The sequence below is a fragment of the Neopelma chrysocephalum genome, unplaced genomic scaffold, assembly GCF_003984885.1.
Source record: "Neopelma chrysocephalum unplaced genomic scaffold, ASM398488v2 Primary Assembly neopelma1_43, whole genome shotgun sequence".
Classification (NCBI taxonomy): Eukaryota; Metazoa; Chordata; class Aves; order Passeriformes; family Pipridae; genus Neopelma; species Neopelma chrysocephalum.
Window position 1 is genome coordinate 7,691,998 of NW_020897702.1, and position 18,924 is coordinate 7,710,921.

At 38.4% G+C, this 18,924-nt stretch overlaps 1 protein-coding gene across 2 annotated transcripts in view; it reads left to right on the forward strand.

Annotated features, from left to right (window-relative positions):
* The window catches only part of XPO4 (exportin 4), a 74,717-nt gene extending 66,167 nt beyond the window's left edge, over window positions 1–8,550 (forward strand). For both annotated transcript variants that reach the window (XM_027677191.1, XM_027677192.1), the window contains exons 19-23: window positions 1,286–1,404; window positions 2,303–2,433; window positions 3,239–3,356; window positions 4,622–4,714; window positions 7,958–8,550. In XM_027677191.1, the coding sequence (XP_027532992.1) occupies window positions 1,286–1,404; window positions 2,303–2,433; window positions 3,239–3,356; window positions 4,622–4,714; window positions 7,958–8,155 (659 nt within the window). In that variant the 3' untranslated portion in view covers window positions 8,156–8,550. The remainder of the gene's footprint in view (window positions 1–1,285; window positions 1,405–2,302; window positions 2,434–3,238; window positions 3,357–4,621; window positions 4,715–7,957) is intronic.
* Window positions 8,551–18,924: the final 10,374 nt, after the last annotated feature.

An 18,924-nucleotide genomic window follows, 5' to 3' on the forward strand; every position in this document is an offset into this window, starting at 1 on the left:
AGGGCATATATGAAACAGCTTGAAATCTGAATGTTGCAAGTCTGAACATGTAGCAGCAGCAGTTTTATAACTAAAAGCCCATAGCAAAGTTGGAGTAGTAAATTAGTGCTAGAGGGCAGGTGGATTGTCTTCTTAGTATAGGATTCAACTGTTGAGATCATTAAAATTCCATCATGTTTGAGGGTCTTCTGTTTCCTCTTTCACAGAAGGTGTTTTATGGTTTGTGGGTGTAATTAAGGGTGCCTTTTTGTATCACAGCCTGTTACTTTTTTACGTGTATTTGCCACTTAAAATTGCAGTTCTCCTGAATATCATCTGCCAGTTCTAGCTTAGCTGTTGTGCATCACTTCTGAATAAGTGAAACCACATTTGCATGATTCAGATCTCACCATGTCCTATACATCTTTGTATGTATAGAAAAGAACATAGGCAGATTCAGTTTGATACCAGGCATGTTTTGATGTTGTTCATTGTTTTTCTGAGGTACGTCTTGAAAGAGAGAACCTTGTACTCCAAAATTCAGTGCTTTTTCGTTCTATTTTTTCACCCTGCATGCACAACACAAATACAGTACCAGATTTAGACTTTGTCCATTGAATGGACATCCTAGTGCTGTGTAACATATTTTCTTTGAGATCTGGATGTTAGTTGTGTGGAAAACACTGTAAAATACTTACCACAAAACTAAGTAATGTGAATAAAACCTAAATGTAATACCCAGAGATCAAATGTTTTGCAAGTTGTCTGCATACTGCTGCTGATTCAATGCAGTAAGGTCTCTGCCAGCTGATGGGAAATGTAGGTCTTGCCTGCAACATCCAAACTACAGAATTTTCTGTATTAACTCTCCTATTCTTTTTCTCCTTCTGTTTATAAAAGATATTAAAACATATGTAAATATAATATATATACACACTCATATATTGTATAAAAATGCAGTAATATTTGTATTAACTATCTGTGTGAAGGCACGAAGCAGCTATCACTAGAAACAAATGCAATGTTCTGCAATGGGAGGGAGCCCTCAGAGTATCTGAAGCCTTCTGGTTTAGCATGCCATCTGGTACAAGTGATTATGAAATGCTTAGTCCTAGTGAATAAATATAGAGTGACGTTACAGCCTCCACTCACTAAGTTTCTATTTTAATACAGTGCCTCATGTTTTTGTTCAGAGAGAGGGGAATAGTCTTATTTTTAAAAATGTCTTTACTATAAAGAAATAGCACTCTTCCTTCAATATGTTTAATCCTCCTTTTATACAAAATAGTTTTTGTCTTTTCTGTAGACGAAGTATTTAGAGGACATGAGCCTGGGCAAGCTACAAATAGATCCATATCAGCAGCAGATGTTGTCTTATATGGGGTTAATCTAGTTCTACCTCTAATGTCCCAAGATCTGCTGAAGGTAAGTATATTTTTACACAGAGCTACTAGAATATGAAAGCTTTATAGTAATGAGTTCGCGGAATTCATTCCTATATGCATTCCACCTCCATAAGTTGAGTTTTCTAGGCTTTATAAATGTAAATAACTGTTCCATAGTTCTAGATATTGTTTGAAAAGAATGTTATAAGCTGAGAAGATGTATATTTGAAGGTCCTAAACAAAACTTTTTGCTTCTAAAAGCGAGTGAGCAGATCCACAGCCAAACCTGAGATGTGGCTCATGGAATCCTTTTTCTGATAGTGTCAGAAATGTTATGGGAAGCATAAACAACAATATTAGTTAAAAGTAACTCTTTATTTTTACAATACAAATGGCTTTCATATTGTCAACATCAGCAGCTTGTCAGTAGAACAGTAAACAGTGGGATGGCGGCATTTCATTGGGTTGCACTGTGTTAATAATTTACTTTCAATCAGGGGAACACTTCTGTGCATCTCAGTTGTCCCCTCTTTACATGCCTTCTCATCCAGTACACTTGCTGAGCAAGAGGGCTGTGTCCATTTTAGATGAAACAAGTCAAAGGATGTACCCTGGAAGCCCCTCTATTGTGCTCCAAATGCTCACGAGGCTTTTACCCCACAGAACTACATTTGTTAATGTATGAAGTAAAACTCTTAGAATTTGTGTAGAGCAGATACCAGACTCTCACCATCATCTTTTAGCTTTAACAGTCTTTTTTTATTGTACTGCAGTGTTTGTTAATAAAGTTGTAGCCATTCTAATGACTGAAGTTGCTTCCTAAAATTGTCTTTTCTTCTTCAGTGGAGAGCATCAGTCCTGTCTCTTTGTACAGTTGAACATTATGCCAGAATAATTATATGATTAAATCTAAAAATATCATGTTTTTCTTTTGACAGTTTCCATCCCTGTGTAATCAATATTACAAATTAATCACTTTTATCTGTGAAATATTCCCTGAGAAAATTCCACAACTTCCAGAAGACCTCTTTAAGAGCCTAATGTACTCGCTGGAGTTAGGGATGTCATCGTATCCTTTATAGAATTTGGGAGTGTTTTAAAAAATCTAAGTTGCTATAAGCAACTATAAGAACATGTTAAAAAATCTCATTTTTTATCTTTTTTTTTTTCTATCAGTATCTATATCTATAATTGTATATTGATGACTGACTCTTACTCTGCTCTCTGGGGACTGACAGTTTCACTGTAGTGTCTATTAGAGATTCCAGTATTAGCTGAATTGCCTCTGACTTGTGCTTGGGGGCAGCCTTTAAGTAGTTTAGCATGTAAGTTTTTTCTGGCAGCCATTCCTGCCTCCCCCATTACTTCATTTCATAGTGTGTAACTTCATAAGCCTTCAGCTGGTATCCCAAAGCCATTCCTGAATTAGTTTCTCAGCTGGTAATGTAAAACATTGCTGCTGTTCTACTGGGCTGGCTCCAGAGCATTTCCTGTCAGAGTGCCAATGGGCTCTCCCTCTCATAATGGGAGTACCATTTTCTCTAATCTGTGGCACGTGTCAGAAACAGATGAGCTTGACCATAAGGGACTCTTTCTGAAAATGTTATGTCAGAGAGGGTTATGTTACCTTAGGGCCTGTAGCTAATAAAAGAAGGCAATGAAGTTGAATTCTTCTTCCCCCCCTTTTTCTAGTTGTTTGTTGTTTGTTTGTTTGGGTTTTTTTTAATTTAATTTTTTTTTATCAACAGCTTTATAGTGAAAAGAAACCTTGGAACATACAAGCATTTAAAATATTTTCTATTTCTGTCACACCTGGGTAATTTTTTCACAATCTAATTGAAATCTGACTTTGATTCTTTAATGCCCATTATCAGAATGAGCTCAGAGGTTTGCCAGCTCTGTCTGGAGGCTGTAACACCATTAGCAGAACAGTGTGCAAAAGCACAAGAAACAGATTCAACTCTTTTTCTAGCAACGAGGCACTTTCTTAAGGTAAGGCATCTGTATTTCCTGTTACTTTGGTTGTTTGAATCCAGAGGCCAGACAGTGATCAAGTCCAGATTAATCAGGATCACACATATAATAAGAAACAGCTTATTACCTAAAAAAAAAAAAAGGCAGTTTAATGAGAAAGAGGGCATGAAGAACTGAAGATATTGGACTAGATTACAAAGGAGGATGGAGGCGTAAAGGGAAGCAGTCCCTTAATGCCAATAAACAAAAGACCTGAGCCTCTCAGAATGCAATTTATATTTACCAATGCTCCACATGTGAGCTCTAGAACTGATTGACAATTTTAGCAGTTATGTCTAATGTGAAATGAAAGCTACCAGAATTGTGTGAACTGGAGACTGAGTAGAGCACTAAAACAAAAGACATGAAAAAGATCATAGTTGAGAACTAGAAAGAAAATGCTGTCATTTATTCAGTGTATCTAATGAATTATGCATTTTCTTAATATCACATTTAGTACTTTTCTTTTAGGACCATCCAGTCTGACCGAATTTTGGAGTGACCTGGTAGCAATCAGGTTCCTACTAATTAGCAACAAAGTAATTGTGGAATTTGTGTGCTTGTCGTCTGATTTTGTATAGACTTCAGTTAAAACACACATTGTTCTTCGCTTAAGAAGTCTTTTCTTACAAAACTGATATTGGAACTTCTGGGGATTGCTATTGCTATTGCTAAAAGGATGCATCAGCCAAGCTGAGAGAATGGGAAACTCTTGAATAATTTTGTCTTTATGTATCTTCTAAATTAACATAGCTTCGTGCCTTATTTCTAAATTTCCACTTAAAATTATAATACTGCTTTTATTATCTGTCCCCTCTTTGACTTTCTGTGAATCTCCAAAACTTGAGGAAAAAGTTCCATGTTTTATTCTGGAAGAGCAATGGCTTTTTTCATTATTTCTCTGGCATGTCTGCAGCTTTTGGAGAAAAATACAAGAAATACAAAATTTCTCTCTGAAGAACAGTTGATATAAATCAACAAAAGGTTTCAGTGCTTTAAGATGTGAATGTAAGGTGTTAAGCCAAGACTTAACTTCTAAAAGAACTTGGCTTCCAAATTACTGGTACCTCAATTTAAAAAAAAAAAGGGGGAGAGGGCAACAAAGCAAACAGCAACCTTGGATGCTTAAGTACATGTTCATTATTATTAATTACCAGAAGTGAAGATGACTTTCAGCAGCATATGTTGATAAAGTAGAAAGTTAAGTTTACACTTCTGTAACTACTTCTGTTTTGTGATTTCAGATGGTTTTTGATATGCTGGTACTTCAGAAGCACAATACAGAAATGACAACTGCAGCAGGTGAAGCATTCTACACATTAGTGTGTTTGCATCAGGTATGGCATTTAGACACTTACACCCTGAAAAGAAGTAATTTGTTAAAGGAGAGTAGTTAGTTACTCTTTGCCTGGTAAATCATAGAATCAGTTGGAAGGGGGAACCCTCAGGTCTCTAGTCCAACTTCTTACTCAAAGTGGAGTCAACGTTTAATTCAGATCAAATTGCTCAGGACTTTCTCCAGCTGTGTTTTGAAAATCTCCGAGATGGATATTTCAAAACCTTTTTAAGTGGCCTGTTAATCAAGTGCTTGATTATCCGTATAATTCATATGCTTTTAGCACCTGCCAGACAGACTCATTGACCCACCACTGGACTCATTCAAGTTCATCCTTAAGGAGTCCAAACCTAGACACAGTATTCCACATCTAATCTAACAAGTGCAGTGTAAAGACAAACAGTAAATACAGCCCAGTATGCAGTTAGTGTTCGGTGCTGACAGGACACACAGCTGACTTGCTTAGCCTGCTGTCCCCAGGGCCTTCAGGCCCTTCTTTCAGCAGAACTGTTCCCCAGTCTGTCAGTTCCCAGTCCATATCGTTGCAGGCGGTTAGTCTGTTTCAGCTGCAGGACTTTGCATGTGTCCTTGTTGAGTTTTGTGAGTTCCCGTCAGCTCATTCCTCCAGCCTGAGTAGGTGGCACTAAATGTCAGTCCTGCCCTTGAATGCACTGGCTGCATTCCCCAGTTGGATTTCATCTCAGACTTGAGGAGAGTGAATTTCCTCTCTTCATCCAGGTCACTGACTAAAACACTTAAAGGGACAAGATCCATATGAGAGCTCTGAGTGCTACTTGTAACCATCTCACAGGTGGAATATGAGCCATTAACCTCAAGCCTTTATAGGCTGATGATAGAGATGTGTTTTCATCCATGTAGTAGCCAACTCATTTAGACAAGAAAATCTCATCTTAGTTACAAGGATGTTGTGTGTGACTGCTGAAGACTTGCTAACGTCAGGCATCCACTGCTCTTTGCTTATGCACAGTTGTAGTCATTTTGTCATAGAAGACACTTTGGTAAAGCATAATTTATCATTAGTAAATCCACACTGGGTGTTCTCAATCCTTTTCTTTTTCACATGCCCAGAGATAGCTTCCAGGAGTACTTCATCATTTTCTTAGTCATTCAAAGATGGTAGAGAGCAGCCTTGTAATGATGTGAGCCAGCTTTTTGAACCCTTGGATAGATTCTCTCAGGTCTCATGCGCCTGTATGCATCAAGATTTCTCAAGAGATTACTGGGTTGATCCTCTTTATTATGGATAGTTCCTCTTCTCCTTGAACTCTGTCTCTAGTCACAAAGGTCTGGAAAAACCTGTCAGTGAAGACCAAGGCAAATAAAGCATTGATTCGTTCAGCCTTACCTTTTGTTTACTATCATTGAACCAGCTCTTCCCATTCAGCAGCAGAACCCACATTTTCTGTATTCCTTCTTTTACTGTTAAAGTACTGGTAAAAGCTGCTTTTGTTGTCTTTGTCCCTCTCTAAATTCAGCTTCAGATGAACTTCATTTTTCTGTCATTGTTCTTGTCCAGACAATGTTTCTTTGTAGCCGTCCCTGCTTCTATTTCCTGCATGTATTGTCCTTGCACTGCAGTTCAGTCATGAATTCCCTGCTTAGCTGAGTCGGTGTCCTTACATGTTTATGTTGCTTTCCTCAGTATCTGGACAGGCCATTCTTGTGCTTGGAAGAGGTTGTCCTTAAAGACCTGTCAACTCTCCTGAGCTTTTTGTTTCCAGAGCTCACTCCCACAGGATACCACCCACCAGTCTCATTCTTGAATAAGGTGGAATCTGCTCTCATGATGTCCAGGTTCTGTACTTGGCTGGTAGCCCATCTGGTATTTGAGCAAATGTCAGAGAGATAATCTCTTTTAAGTCTGATCTGGAAACTTCCTCAAGTTGCTTGAAGATGACTCAGTCCACTAAAAGCCACTGGGGATTTGTAACAAGATCCCACCATGATGTCATCTTTGTCACCTCTCCTCTGATCATCATCCATAAGCACTCAACTAGATTGTTGCCCCCTCTCTAGAAGAGCATCCTTAATTTGAGCTGTCCTTTCACAGAAGTGGCAATCTACTGTTGTCTTCTTCTGTAAAGAGCCTCCGTCTGCCCCTTTGAAAACTCCAGTCATGCCATCTGTCCCACCACATCTCAGTGCCTGCAGTGATGTTGCAGCTCTGTACCTGTACCTGGAACTCTAGCTCCTTCTGTTTCCAAAGCTGAATGCATTGCTTCACAGACTTTTGAGACTGACCTCCTTTCATCCTGTTTAATACTTCCCAATGAGCACCATTAAACCCATCACACTTCTTTGTGTTCTTAATACTGTTGGTCTCTGTCTTCTCACTTATCTGCAAGCTGTTACCACCATCCCCCAACATACCCTTTAAAGCCCTTCCTGCCAGATTGGCAAGCCTTTGGCAAAGGTGTTCCTAAGCCGCTTTGTCCTAGGGATCCTCTCTCTTGCTAGCAACCTTATCCCTCAAAGAGGGACTTGCGATCATGTAAGACAAAAAGATCCTGTGATACCACCCACAGGTGGCAAATTCATGTTGAGTCTATCTCCACCCAGCCCCTCACTGGCAGAATTGAAAGGAACGCCAGAGATAGCTTCCTGGCTCCTGTGTCCTTCACCCATGCTCCCAGATCTCAGTCACTTCGGGATCGCTCCAGTTTTGTGTACCCCTTGGCAGTGTCCTTCTAGTCATGTTTGACATGTTTCTTTGTCTTCTGTTTCTGTCCAAGTAAGTATGAGAGTAAGTAGGAAGCTCTTAGAAAGGAATCCAAGCTCTCTATCCCAGAGAGGGGACCCTAGAAAATGGAGAACCTGTGGGAGGAGATGGTTGGTATGGCACACCAAACACAAGACAGGCATGAAAAAAGAGCAGTCCAGTTTGCAGGAATAAGCCTATTCTAAGAAAGAGCCAGAAGTGTGTGCCTTTGAGTGTGTGCCTGAAATTGTCATCTTACTCTGCGCTGTAAAGCACTGTACCTAGCTTTGAAGACTTCTTTAGCCTTAGAAAAATACCCAGCCTGGATGAAGGACTTTATCTGGTTTAGCGGTAGGTGAAAGGCTGTGGGGTCCATAGTTGCTGCTGGTACAGTGGTCAGTGAAACTGGCTAACAGGTGGAGAAGTATTGATAGTTTTCTGTCACAACTTTTATTCTGGATCTTGTCCTGATGAGAGAAGTTGTATATACTGTATCTTTTTTTTTTTTTAATGTTTATTTAACAGGCTGAATATTCAGAGCTAGTTGAAACATTGCTATCAACTCAGCAAGATCCAGTAATTTACCAGCGGTTAGCAGATGCCTTCAACAAACTTACTGCAAGCAGCACTCCTCCTACACTGGACCGTAAGCAGAAGATGGCCTTCTTAAAGAGTTTAGAAGAATTTATGGCAAATGTTGGTGGACTTCTTTGTGTAAAATAAACAACAAAACTCTATGCCTAATTTAGACCCTTTCTGCGAAATGCACTGAGAAATGCTGAATGCTGACTAAATCTTGTACCTGTCTCTGGGTTCTTTGCAGCCATCTCAGATTCTAGAGAGCCTGGAAGTTTGAACATAACACAATGGAATAGGAGAGGTCAACTTTGAATCAGCTTCTGCTATTATGTGTTAGCTGCAATCTGTCATACTTGTGTGTGGGAGAGAATGAACAGAAAATTTGAATTTAATTTTTTTCCATATATGTGCAAACAGATATGGGCACAACGAAAAATAAATGCAGTGCCTTTCCCCCTGCACTGGTTTAAAATATGAGTGGTCATATAAACATACAGATTTCTTTTCTACCCAAAATCATGTTAGAGTGTGATGTAGATACATGTAAAGCTCTAAACAGTTTAGATACATGTAAAGCTCTAAACAGTTTAGCTGATTTTAAGCTTTATTTTTCTTCTGTTTGAGTTTGTGTTCCAATGGGGAAGAAAAACCAAATGGCATTTTAACTTGTGTTCAGTTCTGTTTTTCTACATCAACCCAACATTGCATGTTTAATGCAATGCGTGTTTTTACATTATGTTCTGCTGCCTAAAGTTCAAAGAAAAAAAGGTGTATATTTTTTGTTCCCCTAAAATGAACTTTAGGAACTGTAGCCATTTCATTGCCTTAATTTAAAAGAAGAAAAAAGCTCAGATCCTTTAGGTAAGAAATATAAGGCAAGATTTAAGGCAAGATTTGACTCTTCAGAGTTGGTTTAGGATGTTGGCACTGAGCTGCTGTGTACGTGTTGCAGCCTTTCAAGATGATGTGTCATTTTGGAATGAGTATCTAATGCAAGGTTCATGTGTAATTTTACTTTCAGTATCTGTTTTGATTCTTAAGGGGTTAAGGGGTTGCACGACACTGCAATGTATTTCTACACTGAACTGTTTGCTTAAGCAATAACAACCCAAAAGGTTTGAATTACTGGCAAACTTTGTAAAGTTGGGGCATTAGCTAAAACAATTATGCTAGCACAGGGGCATCAGACCCTTTTACTCAAGGTTTGCGTTTGTTTGACTCCAGCAGGGAAAGGTAATTGGGAATGTCTACTGGTGTGGGAGATTTTTAGTTTTGCTGAATCTAGCTCCACTTCTGCAGAGCCCTCCCAGCTGCTCTGCTCTTGCTTGGTTTTTTTGTATCAGCACTTTAGCTATAAGAATAGCAGAATATAGTGCCCTGAGTATAGGGAACCAACAAGGCAGAGCTGCAGACGAGTATGAAAGCAAGGCCTGCTTTTCTGCTGTCATGAGCCAGAGAAAACTGAAGCAAACACAAATGCTGCATGTCTAGTAAAATTATTTTTGTGGAAATACATAGAGGAAGAAGTGGACCCTTCTGTTTTAAGATCTCTGCTAGATTATGCTATTGAATATTTCCTATGTGTTTTTTAAATTTATATAAAATGTACGGTATACATCTTTATATGGCTATGTATAACTTTATGTTTGCAATTCTGTGCCATTCTTCAGCTATTCATCTCAAAATTAGTCACAATAGCCAGAATTTTTAAAAGACACAAATCTGTAATACTGTGCTATAAGTGATCTAAGGCTCTAAGGCTTTTTTTTTTTCTAAAGTTAAATTCATATGTGTCTCAAGTATGGATCCACCAGGCCAAAAATGCCATCTCTTTATTATACTTTTCTAATTGATGTGAAAACTAGGCGAGGGCAGATTTACACATTACAAAGTGACCATAAAACTTGTTAGATAATAATGTACCTTCGCAGCTAGTATTTTATTTCTAAGATATTTACATAGTATTTTAGAACAGGAGTATTGCTCTCAATTTTTTCTTGAAACTCTAATGCATTTCTTTAAAGAATTTCTCGACTGTGCGCTTGCACAAAAGATAATGATCTTGGCAGATCCTTCTGTTTCAAACTGTTGTGCTGGCTGTTTTTTTTTTTTAAATTGTCTGGGATTTGCTATGTTTTTGAAACTGCTTCTGGAGTTTTTCTGAGTTTGTACATTGCATAGGGCAGTGGTTCCGAAACCTCATTTTTTCCAGATGAAGGGCACTGAAGCCTGGGAACATAAGCAGCAGTAGGAGCTGCTAGTTTGTTATGATGTGCTCGATGTCAAATACCTTGACCAAAGTCTTCAAAGACATCATAGCAAATACTTTCAATTTGTTTGGATCTGACTGAATAACTGATTTCACTCATTTCTTTTATACCTAGCTCTGTCACTATTGTTTTATAAATCTTAAAGCTGGCTCACTATTTAAAAATATTTATTAACTTAAAAATTTTGAAATCCTCTTGCATATTGTAATTGAAGAATTGGAGCACAAATTGAGTTTATATTCAGGACAAAGTAATGTGCATACCCATTATTTTTCTTATCAGGCCCATTGTGTTGTAACAATCAGAGACACATAGCATCTTCTGAGTATCAAGTCTTGCTTAAGTATGAAAACCTACATTCTAAGACTAGTTTTGATGGTTATTTAAGAATTTTCTTTTCCCTTCACTTAAAAATAATATTTTATGGTAAAGGAAAGCTGTCCTAGTAAGGGTTTGGGGTGTTTTTGTAATTTTCCTGCTTAAATATTATACTTCCCTGTTTCTTAATTTTTCTTACATTCTCATATATTCAGCAGGGATCTTTCCATACCATTTTGTGTTTCTTTTAGAGCACATTCTAAGATGTCTCTGCTCAGTGACATCAGTGAAATTGGGAATAAGTTTTATTCATCCATAATATGAATAATTGGCTGGCTTGGTGGCTGCTTCTATCTGAATTATTTGGCTTCTATATCCCTACCAAAAGAAAAAGAAAAAAAAGAAGTCCTTCAGTGATCTTCTACACATCCAATTGCTATAAATCTGGATGTGAAAGCTCACTGAGGTCCACAGGAAAGACTCATAGACCATTTTTAATGAACACTGAGAGCTGGCTCCATATAAGTGTTCTAAAAGTTTTACAGCATCACTGCATTGATTTTCCATTCACTGTGCAAAGTGAATAATGGTTCTAAAAATGCACCTGTTTCTTGAAGGAAAAAAAGGCAACTCAAACCGAATTATAAATGCTGCATGATATAATTGTAACTAATATATTTGTCTGGACTTCTCTTGCTAAAACAGATTATTGATCCAGTGTTTTCATTCTGAGAGCTAAAAATCAAGTAGCTTTCCAATTTTGCTATCTCCTTCCCATTGTAATATTTCTAGTGCTGCCATAATAATTTTCTGTTGTTCAGCATAGCATTTTTGATGTTGACAAGCATGACCATCGAGTTCAATCATAAAATTCAAGACCTAGAAAGCACATATGCGTATGGACAGGCAGAAGTGGACTGCAATTTCCACATGAAAATTCCACTTTCACATCCATTTATGCCTTAATTAGCTTCACTGAATCACTGCCAGAATCTGCTACTTTTTGCCCAGAGGTTTGTGTTTCACTGTTTAGTGGTAAAGAGCTCACCTTTTTTCTCAGGAACAAGAAACTTGTTTTCTCAGCATGTCCAAATCCTACTGGTTGAAAGAGAGGGGTTTGAACTGGAGTCATCTCTTTCGTAGTGCATAGTGCTCACTAAAGCCCCAGTGTTTATCTGGGCAAATCCCTTCATGTCTAGGCCATGTAGTTCTAGAAAATAAGCTTGCTCAGAGCAGTCAGTTGTCCATTTAAAATATAAAATTCTTTAAAAGGGAAAGCAAATTCTAATTTGTGGTCTGTAAAACTATTAAAAATACGAATTGCAGCATTTCTCTTGTAAAACACTTCAAGTAACTTCAGTTTTGGTTAAGTAATTACATAAGAAGTAGTGTTTGTTGTTTTTTTTTTTAATGGAAGTAGCTTGATGAATATAAGCGCAGGAGTAGGAGCCAGGCTCCTCTAATTTTCTAATAAGTTTTTCCGCTGGATCCTCTTTGGCCATTGGCAAGTAGCTAGAACTGTTTTGTTGAAATAGCATTAACATCTGCCTACCTCACAGGAATGTTGTGAGGATTAGTTTATGCCTATAAAATCCTTTGAGGATCTGAGATGCTATGTAAATATTACATACTTTAGTTTTGTGAGATGTAAGATTTACCGTAATGAGAACAGATTTTCATAATGATAAAGCCCAGGAGAGGCAGCAGTGGTGCAGTATTCCCCAGGACTGATCTCCTGCAGTACAGGAATGATTGCTGTAAATTGTCATTATTTCAATTACAGCTGATTGAAATGGTGGCTTCTTCTTAAATAAGGTGAGATTCCCCACCAGTGTGCCTCAGTTCTGGTCTACACAGGGAGAGGACAGTTGTTGGTTTATTCAGGCTTTGGTGCCTCTACTTGTGACAAGTGCTACTTGTGGTAGGGTTTTTTGTTTGGTTTGGTCTTGGTTTTTTTATACTTTTCTGCAAGGAACAAACACCACTCATTTCTACCATGTCTGTTCCAGTCTCTCAGTATAACCAAAGCCTAACAATTAAAATTTAAGGAGCCATCCCTGCCCCCTCCTCCTCCCACCCCGTAAATTTGCATTTAATGTGAGTAGGTTGTGCCCTTTTTACAGCAAATTAGATTAATGCTTTCTTGCACTGATCATGAAGCAAATCATGGAGTGTGTTTTACTCTAGGACCTTAAGCTCTCAGCTGTCTTATAAAACACTTTTTTCAGTATGAGATTTCTTGGGGCCCTAGCAACTGAGAAGTAAGATATCCCTTTTCCTCAGTGGATTGAAATTGATTCTGTTTTTTCATTCCTTCCCTTTTCCCTGTCCTGCTTTTCCTGTCTTTTTGAGCCATTCTGAAGTGGATTTGGAAGACCATTCCAACCTCAAGAGAAAGATACTACCCATATGATTTTCCAATCTGTTACAGCTTGATACTTGAAATTGATAAAAACCTTTCTAGTAGCATTCCCCAGCATGTTTCAATCTCCCGTTGAACCATTCTAGAATTTATAATTATGAAAAAAAATATTATCCTCTTTTATTTGTTCCCTTTGTGCAAAATAAGGAACCTCCATGCAGTGAACATGCAGTTTTAAGGCAATAAATGCTAGTACTGCTGTTGGTCAAGTGTGTAAATATTTTGAATATATAATTCAGTACTGTGTTGAGTTTACTTATTAAAAACACAGGGATTGAAGTGCTAGTTGATTACAAGTATTGTTTTACCTGTACAGTTGAAGATATGAAGTTGCATAGAAGTATTTCACAATTTATTGCAATAAGACTTGGGAAATGGCTGTGTAATCAAGCCTTATCACAACTGATTTTTCAATTTTGAAATGATCACTTTGTGTATTTTTAAGATCCATAAGCAGGAGAAGGATCAAATTGTTTTCCACTAAAGACTTTTATTATTTTGTTTTGGCCATGTGTGATTTGTGTGTATTCTCGTTTAATATTTTTCTAAAATCTCATCTGTGTTGAATCCCTGAAATAGAAGTTGTTATAACTCCTTATGGTAGAAACAAAAATAAGAACATTATGAAACCTTGGGCTACACATTTTGCTGTTTTACTACAGTGAATGCACAGTAATTAGGTTAAAAGTTGATGGGGTAACTTTAATCTGCATCGGCACTTAAGGCTTGAGTTTGTCCATCAATAGAAAAAATGTGTGATTAGGGGTACAACAGGAATATCTCACACTGGACTGCAATTACCAGAACTGGCCGTGAATAAATATATAATCAAAATAATCTTCCCCCATCTTCCAAAAAAATTTTTAACAGTGACCTTTCAGGTCACTATTATTGGTGGTATTTGTCTACCCAGAAGGAATGATTTCTGGGTCTTTAATTTTGTGTGTCTATTTCATCTAAACTGTTTCTGATGATATCTGGCACGGAAACGTTCTCCATGTAAGGGACATCAACAGTATGTTACTTCATGGATATCAGAAAAGTTCAGTTACAGGCAGCAGTTCCAAATGTGTTATATATTACATTTGGATAAACTACAGTTATTTTCTATTGCTCCCTTCCTACTTCCATGCACCCACATCTTTAAAAAAAAAAAAAAAGCTTCACAAATCCTGAAAGTAAAACTACGTGACCGGTATGGTGGTGACGCTATATATGTTGGCTGTATGTAGCACTAGAATTTTACTGGTTTCAGAAGTAAAATTACCGTAGTTATATATTTATATTGGCATGGTTTAGTTTAGTGAACATTTTGGTGAAGGATGGAAACATTTAAGGTAATTTTGAGGAAATTCCTGAAAGCAGCTGGTAAGACTAACAGCAGCATAACTAAGCAGCCTTTCATGTAGAAAATGGAACTATTCTGATTTACCTTAAATACAAGGTCTGGAATAAACTTGAATGATTTGGGTACAGAGCCTTCATTCACACTTGTCTGTCTAAGTGTACAAAACTCCATCAATTTTGCCTTTATGAAACTTAAATTTGCTTCAGTTGTGAGTGGTGGAGTTGTGGGTTTTTTCCTTCAGTGATTTCCCATGTCTTACAAGCAGAAACGTAGGAAAGCTCAACCCTCCAAGTGGAATTTGTCTGACCCGTCAACTGAGGAGGAGATCATACATGAACTGGAAGAGGGAAGGAGGAGGAGAAGAAATTAAAAACTTTGCAACGTTATCTGGAGAAAGAAAAATAAATCAAGCTACTCTACAAGAAGAAAAAGAAATTGATAATACAAGTGTTATCCCGTAACTTTGTAACCCATAACATCTTGATAGGGATTAATAAAAGCCTGCCGTTCCATCAACACGGTTGGGGAAAAGAGAAAGTGCTATTCTGGAATTTTGTGAAATGAAATGCAATATTATCAGTGTAAGTTTTGTTAATTAAATAATACATGCTTCTTTATTTTGGAAGACATTCCAGACAAACCTGCATCTCCAAAGAGAACACTGAAGTTACCCACTGTGACTGATACGTAATTCATTACTAGTTTTTCTCCTTTCTATGTTTGAATCTTATGGAACAGCTGTTTTCACCTTAACATCTATTAAATGGTATCACATTTGATTTTTCTGACATGCTGGTGGCTTTGCAAGTTAGAGTAGAGCAAAGCTATGAGTGTCATGTACTTCCCTTTTTCTTTCCTCCTTTGTCTGGCCTACTGTTCATGGTTGTAAAGACACGTATGTTTGATTTGCTTTAACTTATTGTTTTGGATGCTGCAGTTTAGATTTGTGGCATATTCAAACTGCTTCCAGTTGCTGTGTTTGGTGTTTACTGAATGAAAGTCATTGCTAGACTCCAACACAAGTGTTGATGTGAAAGCCTCACTCGTAACTCAGTTTAACAAGTTGTCAGCACATTTGCTTTTATTTTGGAACTGCACCGGTACTATTAATGGTCTTTTGTTCATTCAAATGATTGTTGTAACTCAGAAAAAAAAACCCCAAGGCCCAAACCCCACCACCACACTGTGGAGTCTTTAGGAAGATCACTGATGTCCTCACACAAGGTCAACACTACTTTGGGGAAGGCTTATATTCTTCTGCCACTTTAAGGAAAGACTGTTCTTCTGAAGTACTTTTTGCCTACTTTTAGGCTGTTATGCACTTTCATGATTTCTTAACAAACTACTGTTAAAATGTACTGTACCATGGATTTTGATAAGCGCACATGTATTTAAACAATTCACTCAGCCTCAGGAAAGCTGGAAGAATCGGATACCTGGTTTGTATCTTGATTAAAATGTTTGCATTTGTAAATGCATCCCTTTAGATGGCCAGATAATATCTAGATCCTGCAAGTGTAACTATTTAAGATACCAGTATAGTCTGTAAAATGAGGACGGTGTAATTTTGCTTTAGGGACAGAGAAAAGGTGTCCTCTTATTTTTCTTAGAGGTATATATAGTCTGAGTTGAAGTTTCAAAAGCAAAAAACAGTAATAAACCCCATTTAGTGTTCAGGAAAAAAATGTTTTCTTTCTCAACACTATCTGATTTCTATTTTCTTTCTTCTCCTTAAAAAGCGTGTATGAAATAAGTGCAGAGGTATGTGTAGGAAAAACTGTAAAATCTGCTGCTGTACTTGTTTGCTACTTGACTGCATTTTCTGTTCCACTTTAATTTTACTGGTTTTGCTAAATATATTTTATATATTTTCCTTCCTACTTCTTGTGATGGCAGAGTGATTACATCTTTTGGGGGAAAAATCAAAAACAACCATAAGAAGGCTTTGGGGCCAGAAAATTCCATAAAGGTTGTATGTTAATGTATATCTCAGGACATTTTTCGAGACAACTGCATAAATCAGGAGCAATGGTAAAATCGATGGGGATGTGAAAATGTACAAAGGTATAGATGCTGGTAATTCTGTTTCGGGGTTGTTGGTTTGCGAGTTCTTTTAAACATTTCTAAAATCCATTTAAAATGTCAGTACTAGATGCTAAAGAGTGACTTAAGTAGAGCATTTTTCAATCTGAAGATTTAGCCCTCTGTGGCCCCTGAATTACTTCCAAGGGATCCACAAAGCCAGGCGAAATAGAAAGAAGTCACAGGGATCATGTATCACTGTCATGTTTCTAAGACTTGCATCCCCATAGAGAAAGAGTTGCGAGTCCATAAACTGTTTGAGGATGAAAACTCACTACTGTACTTGAATTCATGTAGCGACTGCAAGCTTTTAAGAGCTGACTAACAGTCTGTCCTCCCGTGTGCCCCAAGGTCTCAGGAAGCTGTGATGCACCTGGCCTGCACAGCTACCCCATGGGGCTTCAATGCACCTTTGATTCTGAATTTGTAGGAGAACAGCTCAATGTTGAAGGAAAAAGCACAGCAAGCTTTGCTTACAAAGGTGAGCTGTTGCAGGTTGTTCCGCAAGTAGAATGTTTCCACTTCTGTTATTTTCCATCATCCATGTTCTGTTGACATTAACTAGAAGTAATCCTTTTATGGTTGTAAAGCATTGCATGCTTGGCTACCTTCCAAATCAACGTGCAGTTGGTTTGCCAGCCCTAAAACTGTTGAGATTTTGGGGGGGAAAAAGCTAATAATTATTTTAGGCTTAATGGCAGCAGAAGAGGTTCTACAATTAGAATTTAATAATCTATTATCATATTAATTATAACTGATTATACTTTTTCGTATGGCTATGGCTGGTGCTACAGCAAGAGGAAGAAAAGTATAGAATTTCGTACTTGAGAAAAACTAAAGTAAAAATAATAAACATCAAAACACAAAAGCCATGTGAGTAACAAGTTGCTCTTGCTTCGCAGGGTAGAACTGTGTTTTTAAAAACTTTCTGATACAGCAAATTTATTAGTGAAGAGGCAGGTTCATCTTAAGGACACTGGTGTCACTACTGTGTGACATGGTTTTGTCAGTGAAAGGATAGGGGCGATAGCTTAACTAGAAACATCTTCCTGCAAAAAAATATTAGGAACAATAAAACCCAATTACTAATAAGAAAGTTATTGCAGTGCACTTTACAGGTGCTCCCATGTTTGTGGTTGGTCTGTCTTCACATCCCAAAGAAAATGCATTGCAAGAGAACCTCTTTTGTTTCCACTCGAGCTCCTTCCAAGCTTTCCTTCTAGAACTGTCTTGTAACAGGATTCAAGCAAGGTCTTGAGATGTCTGTTTGCTGCCAAGTAGTGTCTGGTATCATAACTTAAATAGTGTTGCCCTGCCTACCCCTCAAGCCCCCACACAGCCATGTGCCCTTACATGATCTCTGTAACTCTTCGGGTGAGGAGGAATCACTTGTCAGTGGTAGACTGTTGCTCTGTGAAATCTGGACTGAGAGTATGTGCTGTCCCAGTTTCCTTTATCTTTTCGTTTTCAGTCCTGTACAAAACACTTTTCACATAAAATGTGCTACAAATACACATGAAACAGGAAATATTTTTAAGTGTCACTTCTCTGTAGTATCTACAGTATTTCTTGCTGCACTCAATAATACCATGCAGGTATTATTGAATAACGATGGAGAGAGACTTTTTACAAGGTTATGTACTGACAGGACAAAGGGGGAATGGCTTCCAACTGGGAGAGGGTAAGTTTAGATTAGATATTCTGAAGAAATTCTTTACTGTGAAGGTGGTGAGGCACTGGAACAGGTTGTCCAGAGAAGCTGTGGATGCCCTATCCCTTGAAGTGTTTAAGGCTGTGCTGGATGGAGCTCTGAGAAATCTGGTCTAGTGAAAAGTGTCCCTGTCTATGGCAGAGGGGGTTGAACTAGGTGCTTTTTAAGGTCTCTTCCAACCCAAGCCATTCAAAGATTCTATGAAATTAAACAAGGAAAGTATTTTAAAACTTGCTATCCTTTGCAAGTATCTAAGAATCAGCTCAACTTCTGTTAGTATGCAAGAAAACGAGCTCGTTCCAACCTGCTGATGCTTAACGGAAATGGAAAGCCTGGGCAGGAGAGCCAGGTGTATAAAACCATTTTGAGGCACTGGGTTGCGGTGTAAGTCCGAAGCTCGTGGCTTTTTGAACACTTGTCACTCTCTCGAGAGATAACCTGTCATCTCCCACATGACGGGCGCCTTTGGCTGTCTCACAGCCCAGCTCGGACTTCAGTATCTGTCGAAGTCCCTCCACAGATGCGGAATTCCTCAGCCGCCGGAGCCCGTCCAGCGCCGGCGGCAGCACGCAGCTCGTACTTCAGCTGTGAGGGAGCCGCTCCGCCCACTGCTGTGCAGCGGGGAAGGCGAGGGCACAGCGACACGAGCAATCCCCACTGCAGAGTGCGTGTGTCGCCGGGATCGGTGCGAGGGTCAGAGTGAGGTGTCCCGCTCGGATCGGGAATCCCCGCCCACTCCCGCCCCCTTCCGCCGTAGCGCCC